The sequence below is a fragment of the Periplaneta americana genome, chromosome 2 (genome assembly GCF_040183065.1).
Source record: "Periplaneta americana isolate PAMFEO1 chromosome 2, P.americana_PAMFEO1_priV1, whole genome shotgun sequence".
In the NCBI taxonomy this organism is placed as follows: Eukaryota; Metazoa; Arthropoda; class Insecta; order Blattodea; family Blattidae; genus Periplaneta; species Periplaneta americana.
Genome location: NC_091118.1, coordinates 36,277,837 through 36,302,894, shown reverse-complemented (window position 1 = coordinate 36,302,894; position 25,058 = coordinate 36,277,837). Strand labels below are relative to the sequence as shown.

The following is a 25,058-nucleotide window of genomic DNA, read 5'->3' as shown; positions in this document are numbered from 1 at the left end:
ATTAATCCAGTCTCTATCATCATATCCCACCTCCCTTAAATCCATTTTAATATTATCTTCCCATCTACGTCTCGGCCTTCCCAAAGGTCTTTTTCCCTCCGGCCTCCCAACTAACACTCTATACGCATTTCTGGATTCGCCCATACGTGCTACATGCTGTTATCCTGGACTTTCCTAATAGCATACTCTAGAGCAAAGTTAAAAAGTAAAGGTGATAATGCATCTCTTTGCTTTAGCCCACAGTGAATTGGAAACGCATCTGACAGAAACTGACCTATACGAACTCTGCTGTAAGTTTCACTGAGACACATTTTCACAGTTGGGTCACCTAGAGGATCAAATAGCCTAACTTTCTTAGGGTTAAATGAAAAGAAAAAGAAAAGCTGTAGAAAAGTGTTCACTTAATTAAAGTTAAGCTCCAAACTCATGGCACTTGCCTGCACGAATCAAGTAAACAGGCACGAAGGTACGGTTAGTGATGGGAGTAATCCTCTTTTCCTAGCAGCAGGCAGTCGGAAGGAAGTGGAATGGGGTGGGAATTTTATAAAGTTATGACAGAAAACATAGTTCCCTAAAACTAACGTATAGTTACAAATTCTAAGGTTTATTTCGTTTCACGCGTGAAGCCTTAATGAAATGAAATAACTGAGTATTATAAAATCATATAGTATTATACAGGATGATTCACGAGGAGTTACCGCCACTAACGGAGCTTATTTCTGAAGACATTCTGAGCAAAAAATGCCATATAATCACAGGTCCTATTCTAAATATTTTCAGAGTTACATTAATTTGAATTTGCTCGTAAAATACATTTTTATTTAGTTTTAAAGGTAAAAGAATATTACAAACAGAGAATGAACTATTCAGGAGTATCATTTCTTTAATTGGCTAGTATTCTAAAGCTAAAAATGTGTTGTTAATTCGTTTGTTGCTTTGTACAGAATTTTTTTCCAATTTTTAAATAAAAATTACATTATTATTATTACGCACTTATCATAACAATTGTTACAAATCACACGACTTCTACCAACTTGATTCTTTACAGTTCAATTTGGCATCCTAATATATAGTCTAAAAGAGTTTACAATATTGGCATGATTTGTAATAATATTGTTGTGATAAGTGCGTAAGAAAAATGTAATTTTGTAAGTAAAATAGAAAAAAAAATTCTTTACGAAGTAACTATGGAATTAACAACACATATTTAGCTTCAGAATACTAGCTAATTAAAGAAATTACATTTCTGAATTGTTCATTCTCTAACTGTAATATATTTTTTTACCCTTAAAACTATAGAAAAAAAGGTATTTTACAAACTATTTCAAATTAGTGTAGCTCTGAAAATATTGAGAATAGGAGCCATGTTTATATGACATTTTTCGCTAAAAATGCGTTATGAAATATGCTCCGTAAGTGGCGGTAACTCTTCGTGAATCACTCTGTATAATATTAGGAAGCTAAGTAACTGATATATTGCGGCCAGATAGTAACACCACAGTCTAGTACATACAGTCACGAAGCTTGAGTTGTGAGGGTGTTAGGAACAATAGACTGTGCCGGTACTATTTCGCATTGTCTGTAATGAGGCGATATTAGCGATCCTAGTGGTTAGCAACTATCTATGGATGCATATTTACTACGTACTGAGCTTCGTGACTGTATATACTAGAGTGTAGTAACTACACTGTGGTAACACCATAGTCATATGCTATAGGAGTGGACATTTTCAGTGATTTTCATAAAACAACCATAGCCCAAACACTTGTTTTTGTGAAAACAGTCATTGTCCAGGACGATGGTGACATTTACAAAATCCTATTCATATCATCTTGAAATATTTACGCATACAGTTTTAAGCTGTAGTTGACGGGCAGTATTGCTTCTTGTGTACACGGCAAAACCCAGCTGAGAGAAAAATATTTTAGCACGTGAATTTATTGTTGTATTACGGTAGTTATAGTCATCTGTAGGTGCAGAAGTAACCGCTACAGTAGAAACGTAAGTAACGAAAGGAGAAGAAACAGGATATAATAAAGAAAAAGAAGATTAAAGGAGAGGCACACTTCAGCCGTAACAGAGTATTTTTTCTTAAAACAACCTTTGTCCACAGTTATCTACATTTAGACATGTACAGTATTTCTATGAGCCAATTTAAGTTATAGGCCTAAATGTACTTCAGTTTTCCCAAGTTTCTACAACACTTTAAGAAATAGCATGATGAATTTCATATTTTAAGTGTCAACAACACCCATGCCAGATAGTTTTTTTTTCTGAAAATGTATGTTTTTGGACTATAGTTGTTTTTCCAAAAAAAAAAATAAATAAATAAAAACCTTCAATTACAGTATTAGTATGGCCTCCTTAAATCAACAATTGTTCACAGTTATCTACATTTAGACATGTACAGTATTTCTATAAGCCAATTTAAGTTATAGGCCTAAATGTACTTCAGTTTTCCCAAGTTTCTACAACACTTTAAGAAATAGCATGATGAATTTCATATTTTAAGTGTCAACAACACCCATGCCAGATAGTTTTTTTTTTTTTTTCTGAAAATGTATGTTTTTGGACTATGGTTGTTTTTCCAAAAAAAAAAAAAACCTTCAATTACAGTATTAATATGGCCTCCTTCGGGAGGAAAATAAAGCTGGAAGGTTAGTGTCGTAGATTTGCGAAATATAAAAAAGCGTGTCCATGATAGAGGTTCCACGCAAATTTTTGTCGACTATTTCTTTACCACATTGATTTCGAGTTTGATAACCCTATGCAGTGGAAATATCGTTATATCATATTCTACTACTCCCGATTACATGCGAAAGAGATTTCGCCGGTCGTGGGTTTCCTATTTATTGATACTTTTCCTTAACTTCAGTTTCAATTTTATTCTTAGAGTTCAGAATCACTCTATTGCATACATTTTAACATCTTGACATATTAATTACTAATTACATGATTACAGTCACTGGTAAAATCAGGTTGGGTAGTAGGTGAAAGAGTTCTGGCTATGTCAGAAACTGGGGGGGAGGCATTATTGTTATCTTAGTTCTGACGATTAAAGTACATCAGTCGCTGATAACATCATCCTTAATGCTGGATGCCATGCGTCCAATCCAGCCCTGTCAATCTCTCCCGAATGGGTAGGATCTTTGACATATTAAAAGTACTCACGTCTCCTCGGTGGTGGCATTCTCGCATTTCTCAGGCAGATCGGCGATGAGGACATCGGACAAGTTCAGCTGGCACGTGATGTCTCCATAGTGGAGGTCTTGGGCCGTCGCCTTGCTGGTCACGCCGATCAAGAAGTGGCCCAACTCTGCCAGCAGGTACCCCAGCGATACGATGGTTAGCACGTATGTGGGGTACAGGAACCGCAGCTTCTCGAGCACGGGATACATCGTGATCTGAAAGCAGAAACCAGCCACTGGTTACTATACTATTTCACGAAAGAAAATAATAGTGGCGTAGCGTCAATGTAAGCTAAAAAGCTTAGCTTCCCCAGTTAATAATAATTTCATAATAAACCTGCAGTTTATGGAGACTATTTCGTTTATATGACGTCATTCCATTTTCGACCAATGAAATGTAATGAAATTTTGAATTCCAACCAATCACAGTCAGACTTTGCGATAATTTCTGCAGCTAGATTTATCGCTATCAATTTATCGCATGGTCGTTCTTTTGTTTAGTCGTTGTCGCCAACTGTTTCCCCGTAAATCGATGATCATGAATACATTAAGATGCAACTACACGGTTAAACTTTTCTTTCAACTTTAAAGCAATGAATGCAAGATTGATATTTAATATTAATTAATATATTTACGCAGTGAAGACCACGTTCAAAACGGCGCACCATGTAGACACAAAATATTTATGCATCTTAATTGAACGTACCTTTTAAACTTGATTCTATTCTTCCCAGATTGCACGCATACGCGATTGGAATATTGAACTGTGTAGATGCAGCTTTAGTTCCGTTACACACTACAGCGAGAATGCGTTTGTCGAGCTATAAAAATGCTTTCGTGTAGCACTCATTGTAAGTAACGGTCGAAACAAGGCACAGCTGACATTGGTCCTGCTTCCACAGGTAGGCCTAACGTAACCTATAAAATTGTAGCCTATAACATTTGTATTGAAATTAAACAATTAATAGACGTTCAAATTTATGTAACATCATCGCATATCAAACTCAAAGACCTTGCATAGTAATAATGTCTTTGATCAAATTGCCTTTCGTATGGCGTAATAAAATTCGTGTTTTAATTAGGCCTATCTATACAGAGATGGCTTCACTGTGTAGCAACGTGTCTCACTGTGAATACATGAGCATTGGTATATAGCTGTCCCCACTGTTACTGTTAAATTAAATTATGATTTCAGCAGATAATGAAAATGTATTTGTTATAATAATAAGAGAAAAGTGCAGTACATGTAATTAACAATGTTAAACCTGTATTTCGCTTTTTGCAATTGGCATTACTGAATAATAACATCGAATTTCTTTATTGCAATAATCGATATTCATCTACGAGTATTTCAACTTCACAATGTCTGAATATGTTAAGTATTCATTAATATACAATTATTAACATTTTGTGATCGAATTTTAGGGATATATTATTTAAATTTTTATTTTATTCACGAAATAGTCCTAATAAATGTCACTCGAGGTCTGAGATTTCCCAGATAAATCCACGAGCGAAGCGACGTGGATTTATCGGCAGATCTCAGACCTCTCGTGACATTACTACAGAAAATTATTTATTAATTTTAATAGAATTTAAATATTGTGATGCGGCAGCTCAGGATGATTTGTGATACAGCAGTAAACAAGAAACCTGCACACACCAGCTTTCAAGCAGACTGGTTTCTTCTGTGTAATCCACCCCGCAGATTTTCCACCCCTTTGTAACTAAACTACCCTAGTCGCAAGACTCGCAAGAAGCTAGCTTTAACATTGAAAATAAGTAGTTTCCGAGTTATCCCTTTTCGTCAGTTGTGTTCAGTTAAGTGTTAGTGTGCATTGTGGCTGATATAATAAATAATGAGCGAAATAACAGTTCCTGACACTAATTTACTTGAATTTTTTTAGGTCAATTGTATTATCAAGACTGACTTACGAACAAAAGTGTGATTTAAAAAAAACAAATGACCGACTCCCTTGCTGTCAATGAAGGACACAACCAAAAGACAGACGCATACTTACGTAATGACACTAATATTGTGGTTTCTCTAAGTATGACAGGGAGTGAGCTAATGTTATACGTGTACGTGTCTATTTGTTAAGAGATATGTGTAAACCGTGAAATCATATTTTACTACGTATCATTTGAGGTCATGCCTTATTGGTGTTACTTACGATGTTCCAACCAATCTTCGACTGCTGACTTGAAATTGACTACTATTTATTTTAAGACTGTATTTTTGTAATACGTTTTCTCATATTGCATGAAAGACAATTTGAGTTAGCTTCCCCTGCTCAAAATTTCATGCTACGCCACTGGAAAATAATGCCTGAATTTGATAAAACTTGGAGCGCTGTTTTGTAACCAGTCTTTAGTTTTCCTCTAGTATGTTTATACAGAGTGTCCCAAATTGTTGTATATACTCTTTGCAATATTATTTCACAGCAAAGGAATGAGATAGAAATACGATTTTTGCGGTTTATGATTCAGAAGGCAGTGGACAGCATGGAAACATGTTCATCTGTTTATAAAAAAAAAACATGGCGGTGCAATTATTGTTCGATGAACGTAAGTGGATAATGTTATTGGAAAGTGGAGATTGTTGTTGAGGTTCAACAACATTGGAGGGTTGAATTTAGAACACAACCACCAACAAGGTTAATTATCACAAGAATCCGAGACAAGTTTGAAGTCGACGGAACGGTGCAAGATGTGTTGAACAAGCGGTGCGGAAGAAAGAGAAGTTCCACCGATAACAGGAGTGTTAATGCAATCATGCAGACTTTTGCACAATCCCCAAAGAAGTCAATGAGGCAATGTTCTCGTGAGATTGGTATCAGCATATCCAGTGTTCATAGAATTTTTCGAGCTCAAACATGGAAGCCTTACATTCCGAGACTTGTTCACGCACTAAATGAGGACGGCCCAGAGATGGATAGGACGAAGTGGAAGTGCTGCGGAGTTTCCGCCTCGATCTCCGGATTTAACTCCTCCAGACTTCTACCTATGGGGAGCTTTAAAAGGTACAGTGTATGCCACATAACCACAAATACTGGAGGAACTGAGAGTTCAGATTGAACATGTCTGTAATGATATTCTATTAACAACAATCCAATTGGTATGTCGCTCTGTTGTACGTCGTTGTTGGGAGTGTACTGTGGCGGAAGGGGGCCATTTTTAACATGTACGGGCTTAAGGAATACAAAACCGCAAAAATCGTATTTCTGTCGCATCTCGTAGCTGAGAAATAGTGTTTCAAAATGTGTATACATCAATTTATTTGGGACACTCTGTATTTAAGACATAATGTAATTTTTTTCCTTAATTTCTATTATAATATGTTTGCTATCAGAGGCGTTAAATGAAATGGTTGACGACAATATGAAAATCATAAAAAAAATTCCCTGACGCCGCCGGGCATAAAATATACCCCTAGTCACGACCAGAAATCATTAATGAACTCTTCAATGTTATTGTCAAATATTTTATGTAAAATGCTTAAAACTACAAGGTGATTCACGAGGATTTGCCGTTGCTTACGGAGCTTATTTCCGAAGACATTCTGAGCAAAAAAATGTCATATAAACATTTGTCTTAATCTCAATATTTTCAGAATTACACTAATTTGAAGTTTGTAAAATACCATTATTGTTGAGTTTTAAGAGTAAAAGAATATTACAGATAAAGAATGAACTATTCAGGAATATCATTTCTTCAATTAGCTAGGATTCTGAAGCTAGAAATGTGTTGTGAATTCCATAGTGTATAGAATTTTTCTTCGATTTTTAACTACAAAATTACATTTTCTTACGCATTTATCACAACAATTGTTACAAATCACGCCATTCTTCTAAATTCTTTAAAACTGTACATTAGGATGCATAATTAAACTGTAAACAATCAAGTTCCTAAAGTCGTATGATTTGTAACAATTTTTGTGATAAGTGCGTAAGAATGATGTCATTTTTAGTTAAAAATTGAAAAAAATAAAATCTGTACAAAGCAATTAACAAGACAATATTAACTTCAGAACACTAGCCAATTAAAGAAACGACATTTCTGAATAGTTCATTCTCTATTTGTAATATTTCTTTACCCGTAAAACTAAAGAAAAAAGATATTTTACTAACAACTTCAAATTAGTGTAACTTTGAGAACACTGCGATTAGGACAAATGTTTATATGACATATTTTGCTCAGAATGTCTTCAGAAATAAGCTCCATAAGTGACGGTAAATCCTCTTGAATCACCCTGTATGCTGTGTTCGTTATCACCAGGGAAAGGGATTTGGAATATTATAAAGAATGGTGAAACGTAGTATAGATATTCGTAGCTCAGTGACTGTCAAGCGAGCTGCGTCACGGCGCATGGAAGAGTACAGTCCACTTCATACAAACTTACACGCAACGTCTGTAAATATATTTCAGAATAAACAAATGGAATAGTTTAATGACATATAGTGACCTACATACATAATCTGCATTTCTTTTTGAACTACATGTGCTTTTCTTCGCAACGCACAAGACACCAATAAACAACATTACAAATATACATAATTAAATATGAACCTCTGCATCTTCGCGTGTCAGTGGACATATTGATGTTGATAGACAGTTGTCTTCTGTATGGAACTCGCCTCTGAATATGTAGATCCAAACGAAATGGCATTTTCAATTCTTGTTATGCCTTGTTATAATAAATTGTAAATATTATTTTCAAATTTTCAAAATACAACTTTGCTCTGTTGCAAGGAAGGAAATTTTGTAACATGGAAAAACTCCGCTCTCAATCTGCAGAGACAATTAGAGAGTACTTGAAACAAGATACGTCAATTAAATTCACATGTTGAATGACGTCATTGGGACACGTCTTTGTTAGTACATCTGAAATCCGACTAAGAATATCGTATCCATCATTTTTAATCAAAACTTTGTTCATTTTTTCACCAACACGTTTTCCTATTTCACCTTCTACTGCACTCAGTTTATTTACAATAGTCCTCATAATATTTATTTGCTCAACTAGTTCTATTCCTGACTTTCCTAATTGAATAATGGCATCCGGTAAATATCTAAAATTTGACTTAATATCCGTGATTTCTTTCTCGATTGTTTCATCATTTAGCAGTTCCTGGCGTATTTGAATCGCAGCCGCGTCATCGGTATCGAAAGACTGGACCACTTTCTTCACAGATTGGAGGTGACGTGCGTAACAATTGCAAGCTTCTAACCATGACCCCCATCTCGTAGGAACTGGACATGGGGGAAGCGACAATTTAGGGAATTGTTTCCTGAATTTTGATACTTGATCTGGAGGTTTTACAAATATAGTCTTTCAATACTGTATTGTTAGTTGGTTTCACTTTCGGCATTGTACCTGCACTTCACTACTCTGAACTGCAAACCTGCATGTTGAAGTTCTTATGCGACAACTGTCCCGTTCACCTGTTGTTGACGTGTAGAGACCTGCGAGTATGTCATGGAGGGGAGGACTTGGTATAAAGAGTTGTAAACAAATGACTGCGTAGATGCCAATACTAGCTTTTACTACTCCAAATTCCGTTCCCTAGTTATCACTGATGTCTTGTACAGTAAACATTAGCCCTTAAATAAAAAAGCGTCTGGGGAGACTTTAGCCCTATCAGCCTCACCCACGAGGCTGTTCCAAACAAAGACGTACTGAATGAAAAAAAGAAATCATGCTGTTGAAGGGACTTTGCCTCACGATCTTTGACTTTCTCGCTCCTAATCTATTACATAAACCATACAGTATGTTACGAGAATTACTGTCATTAAGAAAGAATGCCGCCAGCTAGGTTTGAACCCACGAAGCGCAGTGTAATGGCAAGCATGGTGGGCATTCGACCGCCGAAGACAGTTCAATAATTCAAGGTCGAACAGCGCAGCTTGTCTTTCTTGTGCTACTCCCACATGCGGCAAACAAACTCGTTCCTTACTGAAGCGGAACTGCGCCGTGATTCCACAGATTCGCGTTCCACTCGCTTTTGCTGCGTTATTTTACTGCGGCATTCAACGGGAAGTGTGGAGCGATAAGAATAGTTCCACGTATGCCGAACACCGCAGGTTCATGCTTGAGTGAGACTTCTGAGATACTGCCACAGTCTAGTATATAGTCACGAAGCTCAATACGTGGTAAATATGCATCCATAGATAGTTGCTAACCACTAGGATCGCTACTATCGCCTCATCTCAAACAATGCGAAATAGTTCCTGCTCAGTCTATTGTTTCTAGTACCCTCAACAACTCAACCTTCGTGACTGTATATACTAGACTGTGATACTGCAATAACAGAGAACAGGACAGAGGAAAGAAACACTTTTTTATACGCAGTACATTAAATCTGAGATTCATTAATTCAAAACCAGGCGATTCCCCTAAGAAGGATGAAAGTAAGGAAAAGGAAACAAATTAATAGAAAATACGAAAGGAAGCAAGAAAATAAAAGACACAGAAAAAATAAAAAATGATGTGTTAAATAAAATGGCGAAAAAGCAAGGGAAAATGTATGACAATGGAATTGAAAAAATGAGAAGGGAAAAGGAAAAATAAATAAGAGAACAAATAATGAGACGATGGAAAGGTATTTGTGAAAAAAAAAGGATTAACATGTATAGAGAAAGAAAGAGAAAGTGTACAAACGGAAAACGAAAAGAGACTGAAGCAAGGACAGAAATAAAGGAGAAAGAGTGGAAGTATGGAAATAAAGAAAAAAGGATGAAAAGATACAGAGAACAAAGAATCGAAAGAAAGAAAGAGAAAACGAAGAAAGAAATACCGAAAGGAGATAAAGAAAACGAAATAAAGCAAAAAGTTGAATGAATGAATGAATGAATGAATGAATAAATAAATAAATAAATAAATAAAGGAATATCGTGGAAGATAAATAAGGAAGCCAGAATTAAAGAAAAAGGGAAAGTATTGAGAGAAAAGACGAAGACGAAGAAAATGAGAAAGAAGTGAAAAATAAAAAAAATAAATAGCATAAACAAGAGAAAAGAAAGAAAGAATGAAAGCGGGAAAGAAGTGAATGAAAAAAAGAGAATGAAAAAAAGAGAAAGAAATGAAAAATGAAGAAAGCATGAAATAAATAAATAAATAAATAAATAAATAAATAAATAAATAAATAAATAAATAAATAAATAAATAAAATAAAAATAGTGAGAGCAATGTAATTATAGTGCGTAATGATTTGAATGAAATTACTTTACAATGAAACTGCACATGATCGCATACACTTGTTATTGCCCCACATCTTTTAGGAGTCCTAGTAAACACGACTACTGGGCTTTCTTATTAAAATAACCTAATAAATGCACCCTCATGTCTAAGTCCGAGTTAGTTGATAGTTAAAGCAATAACTGTATAAAGAATATAAGGAAAGAAAGAGAGCAAGCAATAACATCAAACAGAGAAACGAAAAAAAAAAGTAAAAATAAGATACGGAATGAAAGAAGACAGACACAAGATAAAGAAAGAAAACAAAGGAAGAGAAAAGGCAAAAAAAAAATATAGAAAACAAAGAAACAGATCAAGAAATAAGATAAGGAATGAAATGAAGCAAAGAAAGAAGATAATGAAAGAAAATAAAGAAAAATAAAAGGCTAAGAAAGGAAGAGGGCAAAGAAAGAAGCTAAAAAAGAAATCAAGAGAGGAAAAAGACAAAAACATAGAAAGGAAGAAGTTGGTTAGGAAGTAAGATAAGGAATGAAATGAGGCAAGGAAAGAAGATAATGAATGAAAAACAAGGAGAGAAGACTAAGAAAAATAAAAAACAAATAAAAAAGGAAGCAAAGAAGAAAATAAGGAATAAAAGGAGGTAAAGAAGGAAAATAAAGATGGGGAAAAGACAAAGATACAAAGAAAACAAAGACATGGGGGCAAAGAAAGAAGATAAAGAATGAAAGGAGCCAAATAAGAAGATAAAGAAAGAAAATGAATAAAGACAAAAGACAAGAAAAAATAACAAAGAAATAGATAAAAATAAGATAAGGAATGAAATGTAGGAAAAAATGAATATAAAGGAAAAATATGAAGAAAGAAAACCAAGAAAGACGACAAAGAGAAAAAGAAAAAACTATAGAAAGCAAAGAAAGAAATAAGATAGAGAATGAAAGCAAGCAAAGCAGAAAGATGAAGAAAGAAAACGAAGAAAGAGAAAATACAGGAAAAGAAAGAGAACAAAAAAGATTAAAAAATAAGATCAGGAATTAAATGAGGAAAAGAAATAAGATAAAGAGTACAAAGAAAGAAAAAAAAACAAAGAAAACCAAGAAAGGCGACAAAGAGAGAGAGAAAAAAACAAAATTATAGAAAGCAAAGAAAGAAATGAGATAAAGAAAGAAAGACGACAAAGAAGAATGACCACACCTGTGGAGTAATGGCTAACGCGTGTGGCCGCGAAACCAGGTGGCCCGGGTTCGATTTCCGGTTGAGGTTTTTCCCGGGGTTTTCCCTCAACCCAATATGAGCAAATCTGGGTAACTTATCACTTATCACCTTCATCTCATTAAGACGCTAAATAACCTAAGATGTTGTTAAAGCGTCGTAAAATAACCTACTAAAAAAGAATGATACAGGAAGAAGATAAAGAGAGGAAACAAAGAAAACCCTCAACTGGTATCGCTTTTTAAATGTACATTACGATATCTAGCAATATGGGTCTATATCAGCCGCGGCGAAAATGCGACTCACGAGCACATTGTGGCTCGCAGTGCTTTTCTCTCGCTTCCTACCTACAACCCCCACCCTCTTACTCACTGGAGTCAAACTCCGTTCTATTTGTATTTGTCTCGGACCTGCGAGTGGCGTATCGTCGCAATATCTCTCTCGAAACCATGTACCTCTATAAAAAACGAAAGTTTCAAGTAGGATGGGAGGATGCATTCTTTTGCTTACAATATGATGAAAATATTAAATGTATGATTTGTTCACAAATATTACTAGGAAAACGGTTGTATAACATAAAACGGCATTATAAGTTACTACATGTTACTGATGAAACATTAAAAGGTTAAGTGTTATTATTATTATTATTATTATTATTATTATCATTATCATCTCCGTACGTCGATTCTTTTACAGCAGATGTACAAATAATGCGGTTAGATTTTCAATTTAAACTCACAGATGTACAATGTGACGTTAAATGAAAGCTAGATGTAAGGACTTGACTGATATTGAACTTTTCAAATCTTTGGAAAAAAATAAATATTTGAAGCTTCGTTCTTTCGCTTGCTCTGTTGAAGCCATGTTCGCTGTAACTTACGTTTGTGAAAAATTATTTTCAACAATGAAAATAGTAAAAATCAAATCTAGATCACAACTGACAGACAAATACCTTCGTGATCAACTACGATTGGCAGTAAGTGACATAATTCCTGATTTTGAAACTTTGTCGCAGAGACATTCTGAAGACAGTTTATTTTAGGTTGTGATAATGTGTCCTATGTTTTCTTGTTCATTTCTTTCTTCGTTACACGTCCTAAACATTAACTTCCCCTTCGGTTGTCCGCCTCCCTCCATAGGTGCTATGCACGTTGCAGCTTACACAGTGGCTCGGCGCACCATGGCCTTTTCGCCACGGCTGGTCTATATTGACCCATAGATACCAGTTGAGGGTTAAATGCAAAGAAAAAGGAAGACAAAGAAAGAAAATCAAACAAGAAAAGACTTCAAAGAAAGAAAGCAAGCAAAGAAAACAGACGAAAAAAGAACAATAAAGAAAGAAACGAAGACAATAAAGAAGCATAGAAGAAATATGAAGAAAAAAATTGAAGGACAGGATAGGCCCTACTAGAAAGAGAAACAATACTATTTCAAAGAAATTAAGAGACAGAGAGCAACAAAGAAGAAAGAAAATATGGAGGGATAATCGAAAGAGTTGTAAAGGAAGAAATAAATAGAAGAAAATAGTACATAGGGAAAATGAAGATAAAGAATAAAAGAAGGCAAGAAATTGATTGTAAATGAGACAGGCACAAGGAAGGAAGTTATTATTAAAATAAGCACAGAGTGTAATTTCTGCACGGCCACCTGCATGTCCAGGGGCAAAGAGCCTCGAGGCTGCCCTAGGGTGAGAGTTCCAATACCGCTTGGGCTGATTACCCGACTGGGATTTTTCAGAGGTTTCTTTCCCAGTTGTAAGACGAATGTCGTGTAATGCAATGACGAATTCTCTCCAAAATACCATCTCATTATTACCAATTCGACTATTCGGTCCTCAAATTTTGTTAATATTATTGTATCCTCTTTTTATATTGATTGTATTATTTTATTTCTATTTTTATTGTTGTAATTATATTCTGTAGTCTGATGTATCATTCTGTATTATAAGGGGCCTAGTATATACGCATTAAAAATTACATTTTAATATCCGAGTAGAGATATAAGCGAAACGAGTGTAACAAAACTGCGAACAAAATAAAATAATTTTAACATGTCGACACCTAAGAATGAAAACCTCGTATGTCTAATTTTCTACATTTTACAGGAGAGCAAAAAATCGACATACAAGGTTTTCACATTCAAATAGATGGCTCGTAAGTCGGATTTTCTATAATGACTAGAGATACTCGCTTTTCATTTTAAAATTAAAGCAATAAAGATATACGTGGTTTTCAATTTTTCTCATTTTTCATGAAAAAGGATTAAAAATGAAAATTTTGCAATTGTAGACCATAAGAGCACGAGCTTTCCTATAAATTTGAGTGAAAATCGCATTTTCGAAAAAAAAATCGACTTATGAGGTTTTCATTCTTAGGTGTCGATGTGTGTTGTAGCATAAACTATTCAGTTCAGTTTTTATAAATACATTAGATAATTCAATAATTTGTTATCATAATATATTAATTACTTTAAATTGCTGGATGTGCTATCTGGCAGAAAATTTATGAGTAGACCTAGTCGTTAGAGTATTGATCTACATGACAGACGTGGCACTGAATTGCATATTGCAGTAAATTATGGAACATTATATCTGGGTTTTCAAACCAAGCGTTGGTAAATGAATAATTCTGAAAGTGAACCGGAAAAAAGGACCTGCAAGTAGAAAAACATTGGAATTATTACCAGCAAAATCAAGTAAGCAATTTGATATAAGTTCCGTTCTGTACACTACCTATGAAGAAGTCCGTGGAATAGCGGATACGGAAGTCATCGGAGTATTGATATTATAACATTTAAACCTGGAGAGACAAAAGGTTATATTCTGGATCGGACCATCAGATTCGAGATGCATCAGAATCAACCCGAAAAGGTTAATCTAGAGAAAAGGGCGATTTATGAACCAACTATCTCTTATTACAAAACATCATATAAACTCAGGGATATAGAAGTCATCGGATTAATGGTGGGCGCTAGAGGGACCATAACAAAACAATTCGTGTCATTCTGTCATAAATTTGGAGTCCCAACAACAACAATTAAGGAAATTTCTATTATAGCTTTGAAGGGTTCTCTGCAGATTTTACGGCGACATTTGCATTTCAATTGAAATTACAGTTGAATTTTCTCATTCTATTTTTTTATCTGTATTTTTTTATTTTACTGCAAGTATTCATTATGTGAAATATTACCTACTGCAAATTTTAGTTTATTGTAAACAAATTTCTTGCAAGACATTTTTAATGTCATCTTAACTGTTACTGTTTAATATTCATTGTCTTTGGCAACTTCATCAAGTTGAGGAAGATTAAATATTAATAGAGAATTTTTTATATAAATTTGTACTTGATCATTTATAGCATCTTCCTATGCATTTGAAATTTGAAATAAACATTGGGTATTAGGGGGAAAAATTTTCTATCGACGCTAGTTAAACCAAAACTTTTAACAAAACTTCTTTACCGAAGTTAATTTTCGATCAAGATGTCAATAGTTGTCAAAGCTTGGCTACTTCTCTCCTTTCAGGAGCCCTTGCAAACGCCACCACTCGGCTTCCTCATGACATAATAAAATATACTTCTTACGTCGACGAACAAAACACGTAACAGGCACATCCAGGTCTTTCCTTGAGATTTTTTTTTCCAAGATTTATCACACGAAGAAGCCTCAGCCAGTCGTTAGTTAAACCTGTATTGATGAACTCCAGCAATTTCCGCGCAAATGACGCTAACCTTCTTCGAGATTGACGAACCCCAGTAATTTTCTCTGCGCGTGGACGTAACCTTCCCAGTAGAGAGCAAACCGAAGGCCGTTGATATCGTTGCGATTCCTCGAAAATTACTATACTGACTTTTATACCTCCGCATAATAATAGTCATTTCCGCTGTTCCATTAATTCTTTTCAAAAGACGGTGTTCTCTGAGGTAACGTTTCTCTTCTGCTATGAACAATCTCGTTTCAGTTCCTGGATAACGGGGACAACGGCGAAATTTTGTCATGTGAAATGCATGTGTAATTTTGATTTATTTTCCACAGAACAGCCTTGAAGTGTAACATATGTTCATAAAATATCAAATTTTTAAGACCTTCAAGTCAGCTGTTCCAGCTATTACTCCAACTGATTCCCATTCACCAGAAGTACCAGGTTCGATGGCTTTATTCTCGGGTCACAGACTTTAAAACAGACATGCGACTGATGGCTTCTCTCACATTCCATCCGTAATCTATATCGTAATGTATAGGGTGTATTTTTATTTTAGTAGGTTATTTTACGACGCTTTATCAACATCTTAGATTATTTAGCGTCAGAATGAGATGAAAGTGATAATGCCGGTAAAATGAGTCCGGGGTCCAGCACCGAAAGTTATCCAGCATTTGCTCATATTGGGTTGAGAGAAAACCCCGGAAAAAACCTCAACCAGGTAACTTGCCCTGACGAGAATCGAACCCGGGTCACCTGGTTTCGAGGCCAGACGTGCTAACCGTTCCCCACAGATGTGGACTATAGGGTGTATCCCGTTCGAAGAGTGACATCAAAATCTATAATCAGTTACATAAACACAAGTCATCTACAACACACAATAGAAAGAGGAACTCAAAAACAGTAAAACGGCCTACTGGCATTCCCATAGATGTTAAAGCGTTTATAAATAAACTAAAAAGGAAAATAATATAATTAATGTGGAACCTGCTTCATTAAAACCGTCACTTTTGAGGTAAGCATACAGTACTTCATAAAATACAATGAACTACAATAAACAATCACAACAGTTGTATGAACACATGTGGGATACTTGTCAAGTTTCTTTAATTGTTAAAATCAGACATGTATAAGGGATTGCATCACCATCATCATTGATGACAATGACTGTAATAAAGACATTTAAATTACTAATTATAATAATTACTTAATATATTTTGTTCAAATTTAAAATATGTTAAGAATTACAATACAATTGTTTTCAGTTTAAAAATAGTGACAACTAATATATATAATTAGGCCTATTTAATCTGAAAAAAGTACAAGTCTCCAGGTATTGATCAAATTCCAGCAGAATTAATACAAGAGGGTGGAAGGGCATTATCTAGCGAAATTTATAAACTTGTACTTGCAATTTGGGAAAAGGAAGTTGTACCAGAACAATGGAAGGAGTCCATAATCGTATCTATTTTTAAGAAGGGGGACAAGACTAACTTTAGTAACTTTCGAGGAATATCACTTTTGTTGACGTCGTACAAAATTTTGTCGAATATCCTTTTGAGAAGATTAACTCCATATGTAGATGAAATTATTGGGGGATCATCAGTGTGGTTTTAGGCGTAATAGATCGACTATTGATCATATATTTTGTATTCGACAGATATTGGAGAAAAAATGGGAGTATAAGGGTACAGTACATCAATTATTCATAGATTTCAAAAAGGCGTATGATTCAGTTAAGAGAGAAGTTTTATATAATATTCTTATTGAATTTGGTATTCCCAAGAAACTAGTTCGATTAATTAAAATGTGTCTTAGTGAAACTTACAGCAGAGTTCGTATAGGCCAGTTTCTATCTGATGCTTTTCCAATTCACTGCGGGCTAAAGCAAGGAGATGCACTATCAACTTTACTTTTTAACTTCGCTCTAGAATATGCCATTAGGAACGTTTAGGATAACACAGAGGGTTTGAACGAGTTACATCAGCTTCTTGTCTATGCGGATGACGTGAATATGTTAGGAGAAAATCCACAAACGATTAGGGGAAACGCGGAAATTCTAGCTGAAGCAAGTAAAGCGATAGGGTTGGAAGTAAATCCCGAAAAGACTAAGTATATCATTATGTCTCGTGACCAGAATATAGTACGAAATGGAACTATAAAAATTGGAGATTTATCCTTCGAAGAGGTGGAAAAATTCAAATATCTTGGAGCAACAGTAACAAACATAAATGACACTCGGGAGGAAATTAAAACAGAATAAATATGGGAAATGCCTGTTATTATTCGGTTGAGAAGGTTTTGTCATCTAGTCTTCTGTCAAAAAATCTGAAAGTTAGAATTTATAAAACAGTTATATTACCGGTTGTTCTGTATGGTTGTGAAACGTGGACTCTCACTTTGAGAGAGGAACAGAGAATAAGGGTGTTTGAGAATAAGGTTCTTAGGAAAATATTTGGGACTAAGAGGGATGAAGTTACAGGAGAATGGAGAAAGTTACACAACACAGAGCTGCACGCATTGTATACTTCACCTGACATAATTAGGACCATAAAATCCAGACTTTTGAGATGGGCAGGACATGTAGCAGGTATGGGCGAATCCAGAAATGCATATAGAGTGTTAGTTGGGAGGCCGGAGGGCAAAAGACCTTTGGGGAGGCCGAGACGTAGATGGGAAGATAATATTAAAATGGATTTGAGGGAGGTAGGATATGATGGTAGAGACTGGATTAATCTTGCTCAGGATAGGGACCAATGGCGGGCTTATGTCAGGGCGGCAATGAACCTCCGGGTTCCTTAAAAGCCAGTAAGTAAGTAAGTAAGTAAGTAAGTAAGGCCTATTTAAAATTTTTACATCTTGTGCTATCACCACGGCACGGCGCGTCCTCAGGTTGCGGATCGAGGAGGCGGCCTCCAGATATGGAGGGCAGCTATGAATATATTGAATAAGCAGTCGCGGACAGCCGATGAGGGGTGGTCCTCCAGCTTGGGGGTTGGACGAAGGGCTAACAACTCATCGCCGTAAAAAAAAACAGCTTGTTACTAAATCCCAAACAAAAATGCACGCATTGTATTCTTCACCTGACATAATTAGGAACATTAAATCCAGACGTTTGGGTTGGGCAGGGCATGTAGCACGTATGTACGAATTCAGAAATTCATATAGAGTTGGAAGGCTAATTTATTAAAATGGATTTGAGGGAGATGGGATAAGATGGTAGAGACTGGATTAATCTTGCTTAGGATATAGACCGATGACGGGCTTATGTGAGGGCGGCAATGAACCTCCGGGTTCTCTAAAAGCAGTAAGTATGTAAGTAAGTAAGTAAGTAAGTAAATAAGTAAGTAAGTCATATATTGTAATTATCGTGAATGTAGACAATTCCATAAGATCTTTTATAAGAAAGACTGAGAATGGGCAATAGTACAACTTGGTTGGACTCATCAGATCGATTTCAGATGTGTATCTGATTATGATGACTCTGTAACTACGTAGTTCTTTTTCTGTTTAAATTCTGAAGTAATATTTTGACCAAAGAGAACATTTTTTTCATAAATGGCTTTTTCCTTAAGATTGTGAGGGTTTATCTATTTATCTTTGTATATTTCAATAAATTCTAAAATGTTTACTGTTTTTCCTTTCTTGTTTATGTGAAAGATTTTCATACCGGAGTTTTCCTGATAATGATTTTATTATATACATCAGTGATGTCAACCGATGCCCATAGGAGCAAGCGCGCGCTTTAGAGCCCAGGAGAGCCTGAGCGCTTTACAGCGGAAAGGAAAGAGACAAACGAAAGAGGTAGCATATGCCGCTTGGTCGAGCTGTATACAGGGATGGCCAGCACTGATTCAATGGATAAAGAGAAGAGAACTTATTAAAACTGTATCCATGTTAATTTTTAGATTTGTCTTAGAAGTATAAGTACATTATAAAAATGTAAGTTTTAATTTTAATGTTCACTTTTCACGAGTTTGCTTTTTTATTCAAAAGGAATATTTTCTCAACTATTTTACAGAAAAGTGAAATTTTCAGATATTATGTTTTCGTAAATCTAATATATCGTAAATACGTATTACTGAAGATAGTGCATTAAAAGTTTGAAAATATTCGCATGAAAAATGTTTGTAAGGAAATAAATTAACAAAGCAAATACTGTTACATCACAAACAAAATATATGTGCCTATGTGTTGGTATAACGTCAGCTCTATAGCTTCAGCAGATTTCGAGATAATTTAATATTCTGATAACAGAAAGTTGCGCACCAATATCACCTAAAAGCATAATGCGATAAGAGTTTTATTATGTAATATTAGTTACAGTTGAAACACATACCTAGGCAACCTTGTTTTGTACTATAATATTCTTTTAATTACTTTTATAAGACTAAAGATACCTCAATATCAATTTCAACTTATCATGTCATATTCAGTGTCTTTCTTTGGGATAGCACTTTCTTTATGAATGATGTGTTTAATTCACTTAGTACAGTATAGTTGTAGTTATTATGGAATTTGTGTGAATATTCCTTCTTTACTCTTTATTATGTTATTAACGTTTAAAACACAACTGCAATATTAGGCTAAGAAATAGGTGTTAGTACTTTTGTTACAGACAATATAGAAAATAACAAACAGAAAGAAGCCATATAAAAATAACGACATAAAATTTCACGTTCCGTTTGAAATTTGTACACCACTGTTTCCTTAATCCAACAGGCTGCTTATTCCTCTTAGCCAGACGTCTCCAAAAGCGTACTCGCGAGTAAGCCCCTGAACGGAACCGAAGCCAGTACGTAATGAGTGCGCTCCGCCTCACCCATCCCCACCTGTACTGTACTCAATGTTTATGCGCAAACGAAGAGCAGTGGCGGACTGCCATTATTGTGTCGGTCGGAGTGTTCCACCGTTTCACAATGTCTTTTAATCATGAACGTAGTACATTCATCGGTGAAAGGGAAGAGAAATATATTTTCATGTTAGTGGTGAGAATATGAAATGTTTAATTTGTTCGAAAATTCTTAAGGGTGTGTTAAAATTCAACTTGTGACGACACTACTCGACTCTTCACCCATCCCCACCTGTACTGTACTCAGTGTTTATGCGCAAACGAAGAGCAGTGGCGGACTGCCATTATTGTGTCGGTCGGAGTGTTCCACCGTTTCACAATGTCTTTTAATCATGAACGTAGTACATTCATCGGTGAAAGGGAAGAGAAATATATTTTCGTGTTAGTGGGGAGAATATGAAATGTTTAATTTGTTCGAAAATTCTTAAGGGTGTGTTAAAATTCAACTTGCGACGACACTACTCGTCTCTTCACAAAGAATATCATACAATTACAGGTGTCCTGGACATGTGAAAATAATTTATTTTGGGACGTCTGTATAACTGTTGGTTATACATAATAATCAGTATATTACGATACGTTTACACTCAGTTTCACAAGATATACTTATAGTTTTTCGTTTCATTTTAGGTGAAATACATAGAAATATTTTGATAAATTTGAAACAAGAGAATACAAACACAAATCACACACGTATCCTCAGTATTAAAAAAAAAAACTTCTTGCTAGCTATGTTCTAACTTGGAATATTGGAAAATCAATGAAGCCCTTTACAGAATGAGCATTTGTAAAATCGTGCATACAGAATGTCTTCTAGATGTAATGCAAAATGAATTATTATTCCATTATTGAATATTCCCCAATCAAAAGTAGAAGCTTCATAGTATGTCAAAATAATATACGAACGTATGATATTTCTTATCCTTTTGATGTTATTATTTGTAAACATAAGGAGATCGTTGCCGCAATCCCTCACTGACCTCTCCCATCTGTTAAGGTACGAGTCTCTCCCCCTTCTCTACAGCACACTGTGTTCGGCGGCCAGCATCGGGATCACGAATGACTAGACCAGGTATGCTCAAAATTGTAAAAGCGCCGATTACACGGATGATACTGCACTGCATAACACACGTAGTGTACGGACTGGGCTCCGCAACTACATTGCATCGTACTGTACATCGCAGCACCGCCAGTGGCATAGTTCTTACACTCTTACAAATACGGATAATAAACTGAATTTGAAAATGAAAAGAGTATACACTGTAATATTTAGTTATTACATTATTTATTACACAGTAATTAATATATTTATGCTATTATTATATAATAGATAATGTTATTTTCATATTCCACCACACATTGCGGTCTATTCAACATGTGCATTCTTTTCTGCAAGTAATCGGAAATCTATATCCAACGAATTTACTGCAATGCGCAGCTTCAAAAGATGCTCATCTGTTAATCGGGATCTATGTTTCGATTTAGTAACCTTCATTCTCGAAAATAATTTTATTTTTCGCACACATATGTCAGGCAAAGGTAGCTAACATAGTGGCAGCGAACATGCTCATCTTGGGATATTTCGTTTTGTTCATTTTTCTAATAATTCTATGCTTGTCAAGACATATTAGTTCTGAATTCTATGTTACTTTGTAGATCAATTAACTCGTCCTGGAACTGCACTCTCACGAATTGTACTAAATTTACTATGAAAGGATTAACAAAAAGATTAATATCACTCTCCATACGTTCAAAATCACTAAATCTATATTCTATGAATTCACATTTGAACTATTCCAGTAGGCTACAGAGATATAATTAAATATATTTTGATCAGGCACCATACATCTCTTTACAAGTTCACCATCCGTGAAGGGTTTTAGTGCCTTAGCTAATTCCCAACATACTACATAACTTGCTCCTAAACACAGACTCTGAATTGTTCGACTCTCTTCAATGTTTGACCTTTCATTAAGTGCTTTCAATTCTTGAAGCTGTAGTGCACGTTGCACCCCTGAAAAATTATTTTATCAAAACATGTATTTCTGCTGGAATAAAATCACTACACTAATAATAATAATAATAATAATAATAATAATAATAATAATAATAATAGGCCTAATAATAATATAATAATAATAATAATAGGCCTAATAATAAAATAAAATAATAATAATAATAATAATAATAATAGTAATAGGCCTAATAAATTAACAATAATAATAATAGGCCTAATAAAATAATAATAATAATAATAATAATAATAATAATAATAATAGTAATAGGCCTAATAAATATAATAATAATAATAATAATAATAATAACGTTGGTATATGAATACATATTACAGAAAACAGCATGTTCTGGGTGGCAGACCCTATAATGTTGTTTTATGTTGCTCAGTAGTATTCCTGACAGTACCTTACAATATAGTAAACACTGACGGTCTTACTAATAAAAACTCTATATACAGATGTTTAACTGTCTTATACTTATACAATGAGTAGCTCATTTATACGTCGTGTGTAAATTCCTTACTAATAATCACTACATACGTCGCGTATAACAGTACAACTGTTACACAGCTACGTCATAGTTTCGTCATTACTTCGTTACGAAAGATAATAGAATATCTGAGGTTCTCTATTGCATCCGGTAGAGCGCTCTAGTGTGGCGTGTTAAGTATCGTTAGTACAACTGGCTCTAATCGATTACCATACTATATTTTGGTCAAAGAGTATACAAGCTACAGTAATATTATTCTAATTATTCTCTGCTCTTTGGTTTGTTCTTCTGTGGTTACAAGGTAAACATCATCATAAAATGACAGTCGATACGAACAGCTGTTAGAGGGGCGGCCATTTTTTCTCTATATACAACGCTTAAACAAGGGGTTTCGTGTATATAACTACTACAAAGCAATTCCCATTGTATAGTTACAGGCTGTTTATACGTCCATCGCTTCTGCATGGTTTATTAGTAAAGTTTTCTGTCTCAACTCTGCATAAGTCTAGTATAAAAACTATACACGGTTTATTAGTAAGACTGTTAATGTTTTCACCGAACGCACAACAGAAATAGTGTTCCTCTCACACTGTACGGAGTGATCGTTTGTCATTGTCCCGCTCTGTTCGTGCGTTTACTAAGTACTTGAACTGCCTTCCACAGTCATCCGTCGAGCTTCGAACTAGGAACAGCACGCTCTACATTCGAAGGTTGTGATTACAGAACGTAATCGGGAGTCAGAGAATGAGCATACCTGGACTAGACGCTTTTTGGAGACCTCTGCTCTTAGCATACCTAGCGCTTAATGCCCGCACACGACATCAAGGTCAGAAAAATGCGCTTGCTTTGACATCACTGATATACATGAGCACTGAAAGCTGAAAGGGGAATGTCATGGGAAATGTTTCTGTGTTCTTGACACCTAATATTAAAATGCCTACATGTTTGACCTACATACGTGGTACTGTAATCTGGAAATTGACAACTTAATTTGTATACACCTGACAAATTAAATTTGTCGATGTTACCAGAGGCGTATTTAGGCGCAGCTGCCTAGGGCGGCAGATTTGAGGGGGCGGCATTGAAAGTAATTGGTCATCCTACCCCATTATCTCCTGGCCTAGTTGCCTTATGAGTGATGCCTTGATGGTGTCACTTGTGGGACCAGATCTGTCTTTGGACAGTTGACTAAAACAACAATACTGGAAACATAATACAGATAAGTCAAGCTGCTTGTGCATGGTAGGAGTGGGGTTGGCAGACGTGGTTTCGTGGTGCAGGTATAACTAAAAAACGGAACGGCATTAACTTAATTCAGTGTACAAATAAATTAATACTCTTCTAATGAAACATTTTAAAATAAATTTTCATTGGACTTGTTCAACTGATTCTGTTCTAGTAGAGATCTAAGAATATTCGATGTGAAGAAAGACACCATTACGTAGATTAGAACTAAGATTGCTACTGAATATTAGACAGAAGGTCACTTCCACGTGCTTCACGCTGCACACAGATTCTGCTGCGTTGTTTACCTCGAGATTTACTGAAGGCAATTCGTGTCCAGCTGTGTAAACATACCGCGGTTTTCTATTCATTTGTTTCGTCTTACAGATTTCCCCCGAGGGTTAAGGCATATTTTACATTATAGCGGTGCTGTGTCGTTCGTAAACAGGACAATTTCAGTCTGAACCACTTGGTTACTGTGACACACAGCCATTTGTCCGGTCTCTAGTTTTCGAAATAGTTTAGGAGCCATTTTTCATTATTATGATAGTTAAATGAAAAAAAAAAAAGAAATCCCTATGAGTGTTTGTGACGTATATATATGGGAATTATAGTAATGGAATTATGATAAATAAATAAAATTTTCTGTAAGATTTTAAGTATGTCTAATGAACGGAATGAAATACGGTGTGAATAAGATAATCCTTCAGTGGTAGTAGTAGGCTACTTGTAATAGTGGTGGTGGTGATAGTAGTAGTAGTATGATAGTAGTAGTAGTAGTGATAGTAGTAGTAGTGGTGGTGGTGGTGGTAGTAGTAGTAGAAATAGCGGTGGTGGTAGTAGTAGTGGTGGTGGTAGTAGTAGTGGTGGTGGTAGTAGCAGTAGAAGTAGGGATGGTGGTAGTAGTAGTGATAGTAGTAGAAGTAGTGGTAGTAATAGTGATAGTAGTAGATGTGGTGGTGGTAATAGTAGTGATAGTAGTAGCTGTAGTAGTGATAGCAGTAGAAGTAGTGGCGGTGGTAGTAGTAGTAGTAGTAGTAGTAGTAGAAGTGGTAGTGATAGTAGTAGTAGTGGTGGTGGTAGTAGTAGTAGTAGAAGTAGTGGTGGTGGTGGTAGTAGTAGTAGTAGTAGAAGTAGTGGTGGTGGTAGTAGTAGTGATAGTAGTAGTGGTGGTGGTAGTAGTAG

At 35.3% G+C, this 25,058-nt stretch overlaps 1 protein-coding gene across 2 annotated transcripts in view; it reads right to left on the bottom strand.

Annotated features, from left to right (window-relative positions):
* LOC138692280 (protein spinster homolog 1) overlaps positions 1–25,058 on the bottom strand; it is a 134,201-nt gene that overhangs the window by 30,875 nt on the left and 78,268 nt on the right. For both annotated transcript variants that reach the window (XM_069815457.1, XM_069815466.1), the window contains exon 2: positions 3,172–3,404. In XM_069815457.1, the coding sequence (XP_069671558.1) occupies positions 3,172–3,398 (227 nt within the window). In that variant the 5' untranslated portion in view covers positions 3,399–3,404. The remainder of the gene's footprint in view (positions 1–3,171; positions 3,405–25,058) is intronic.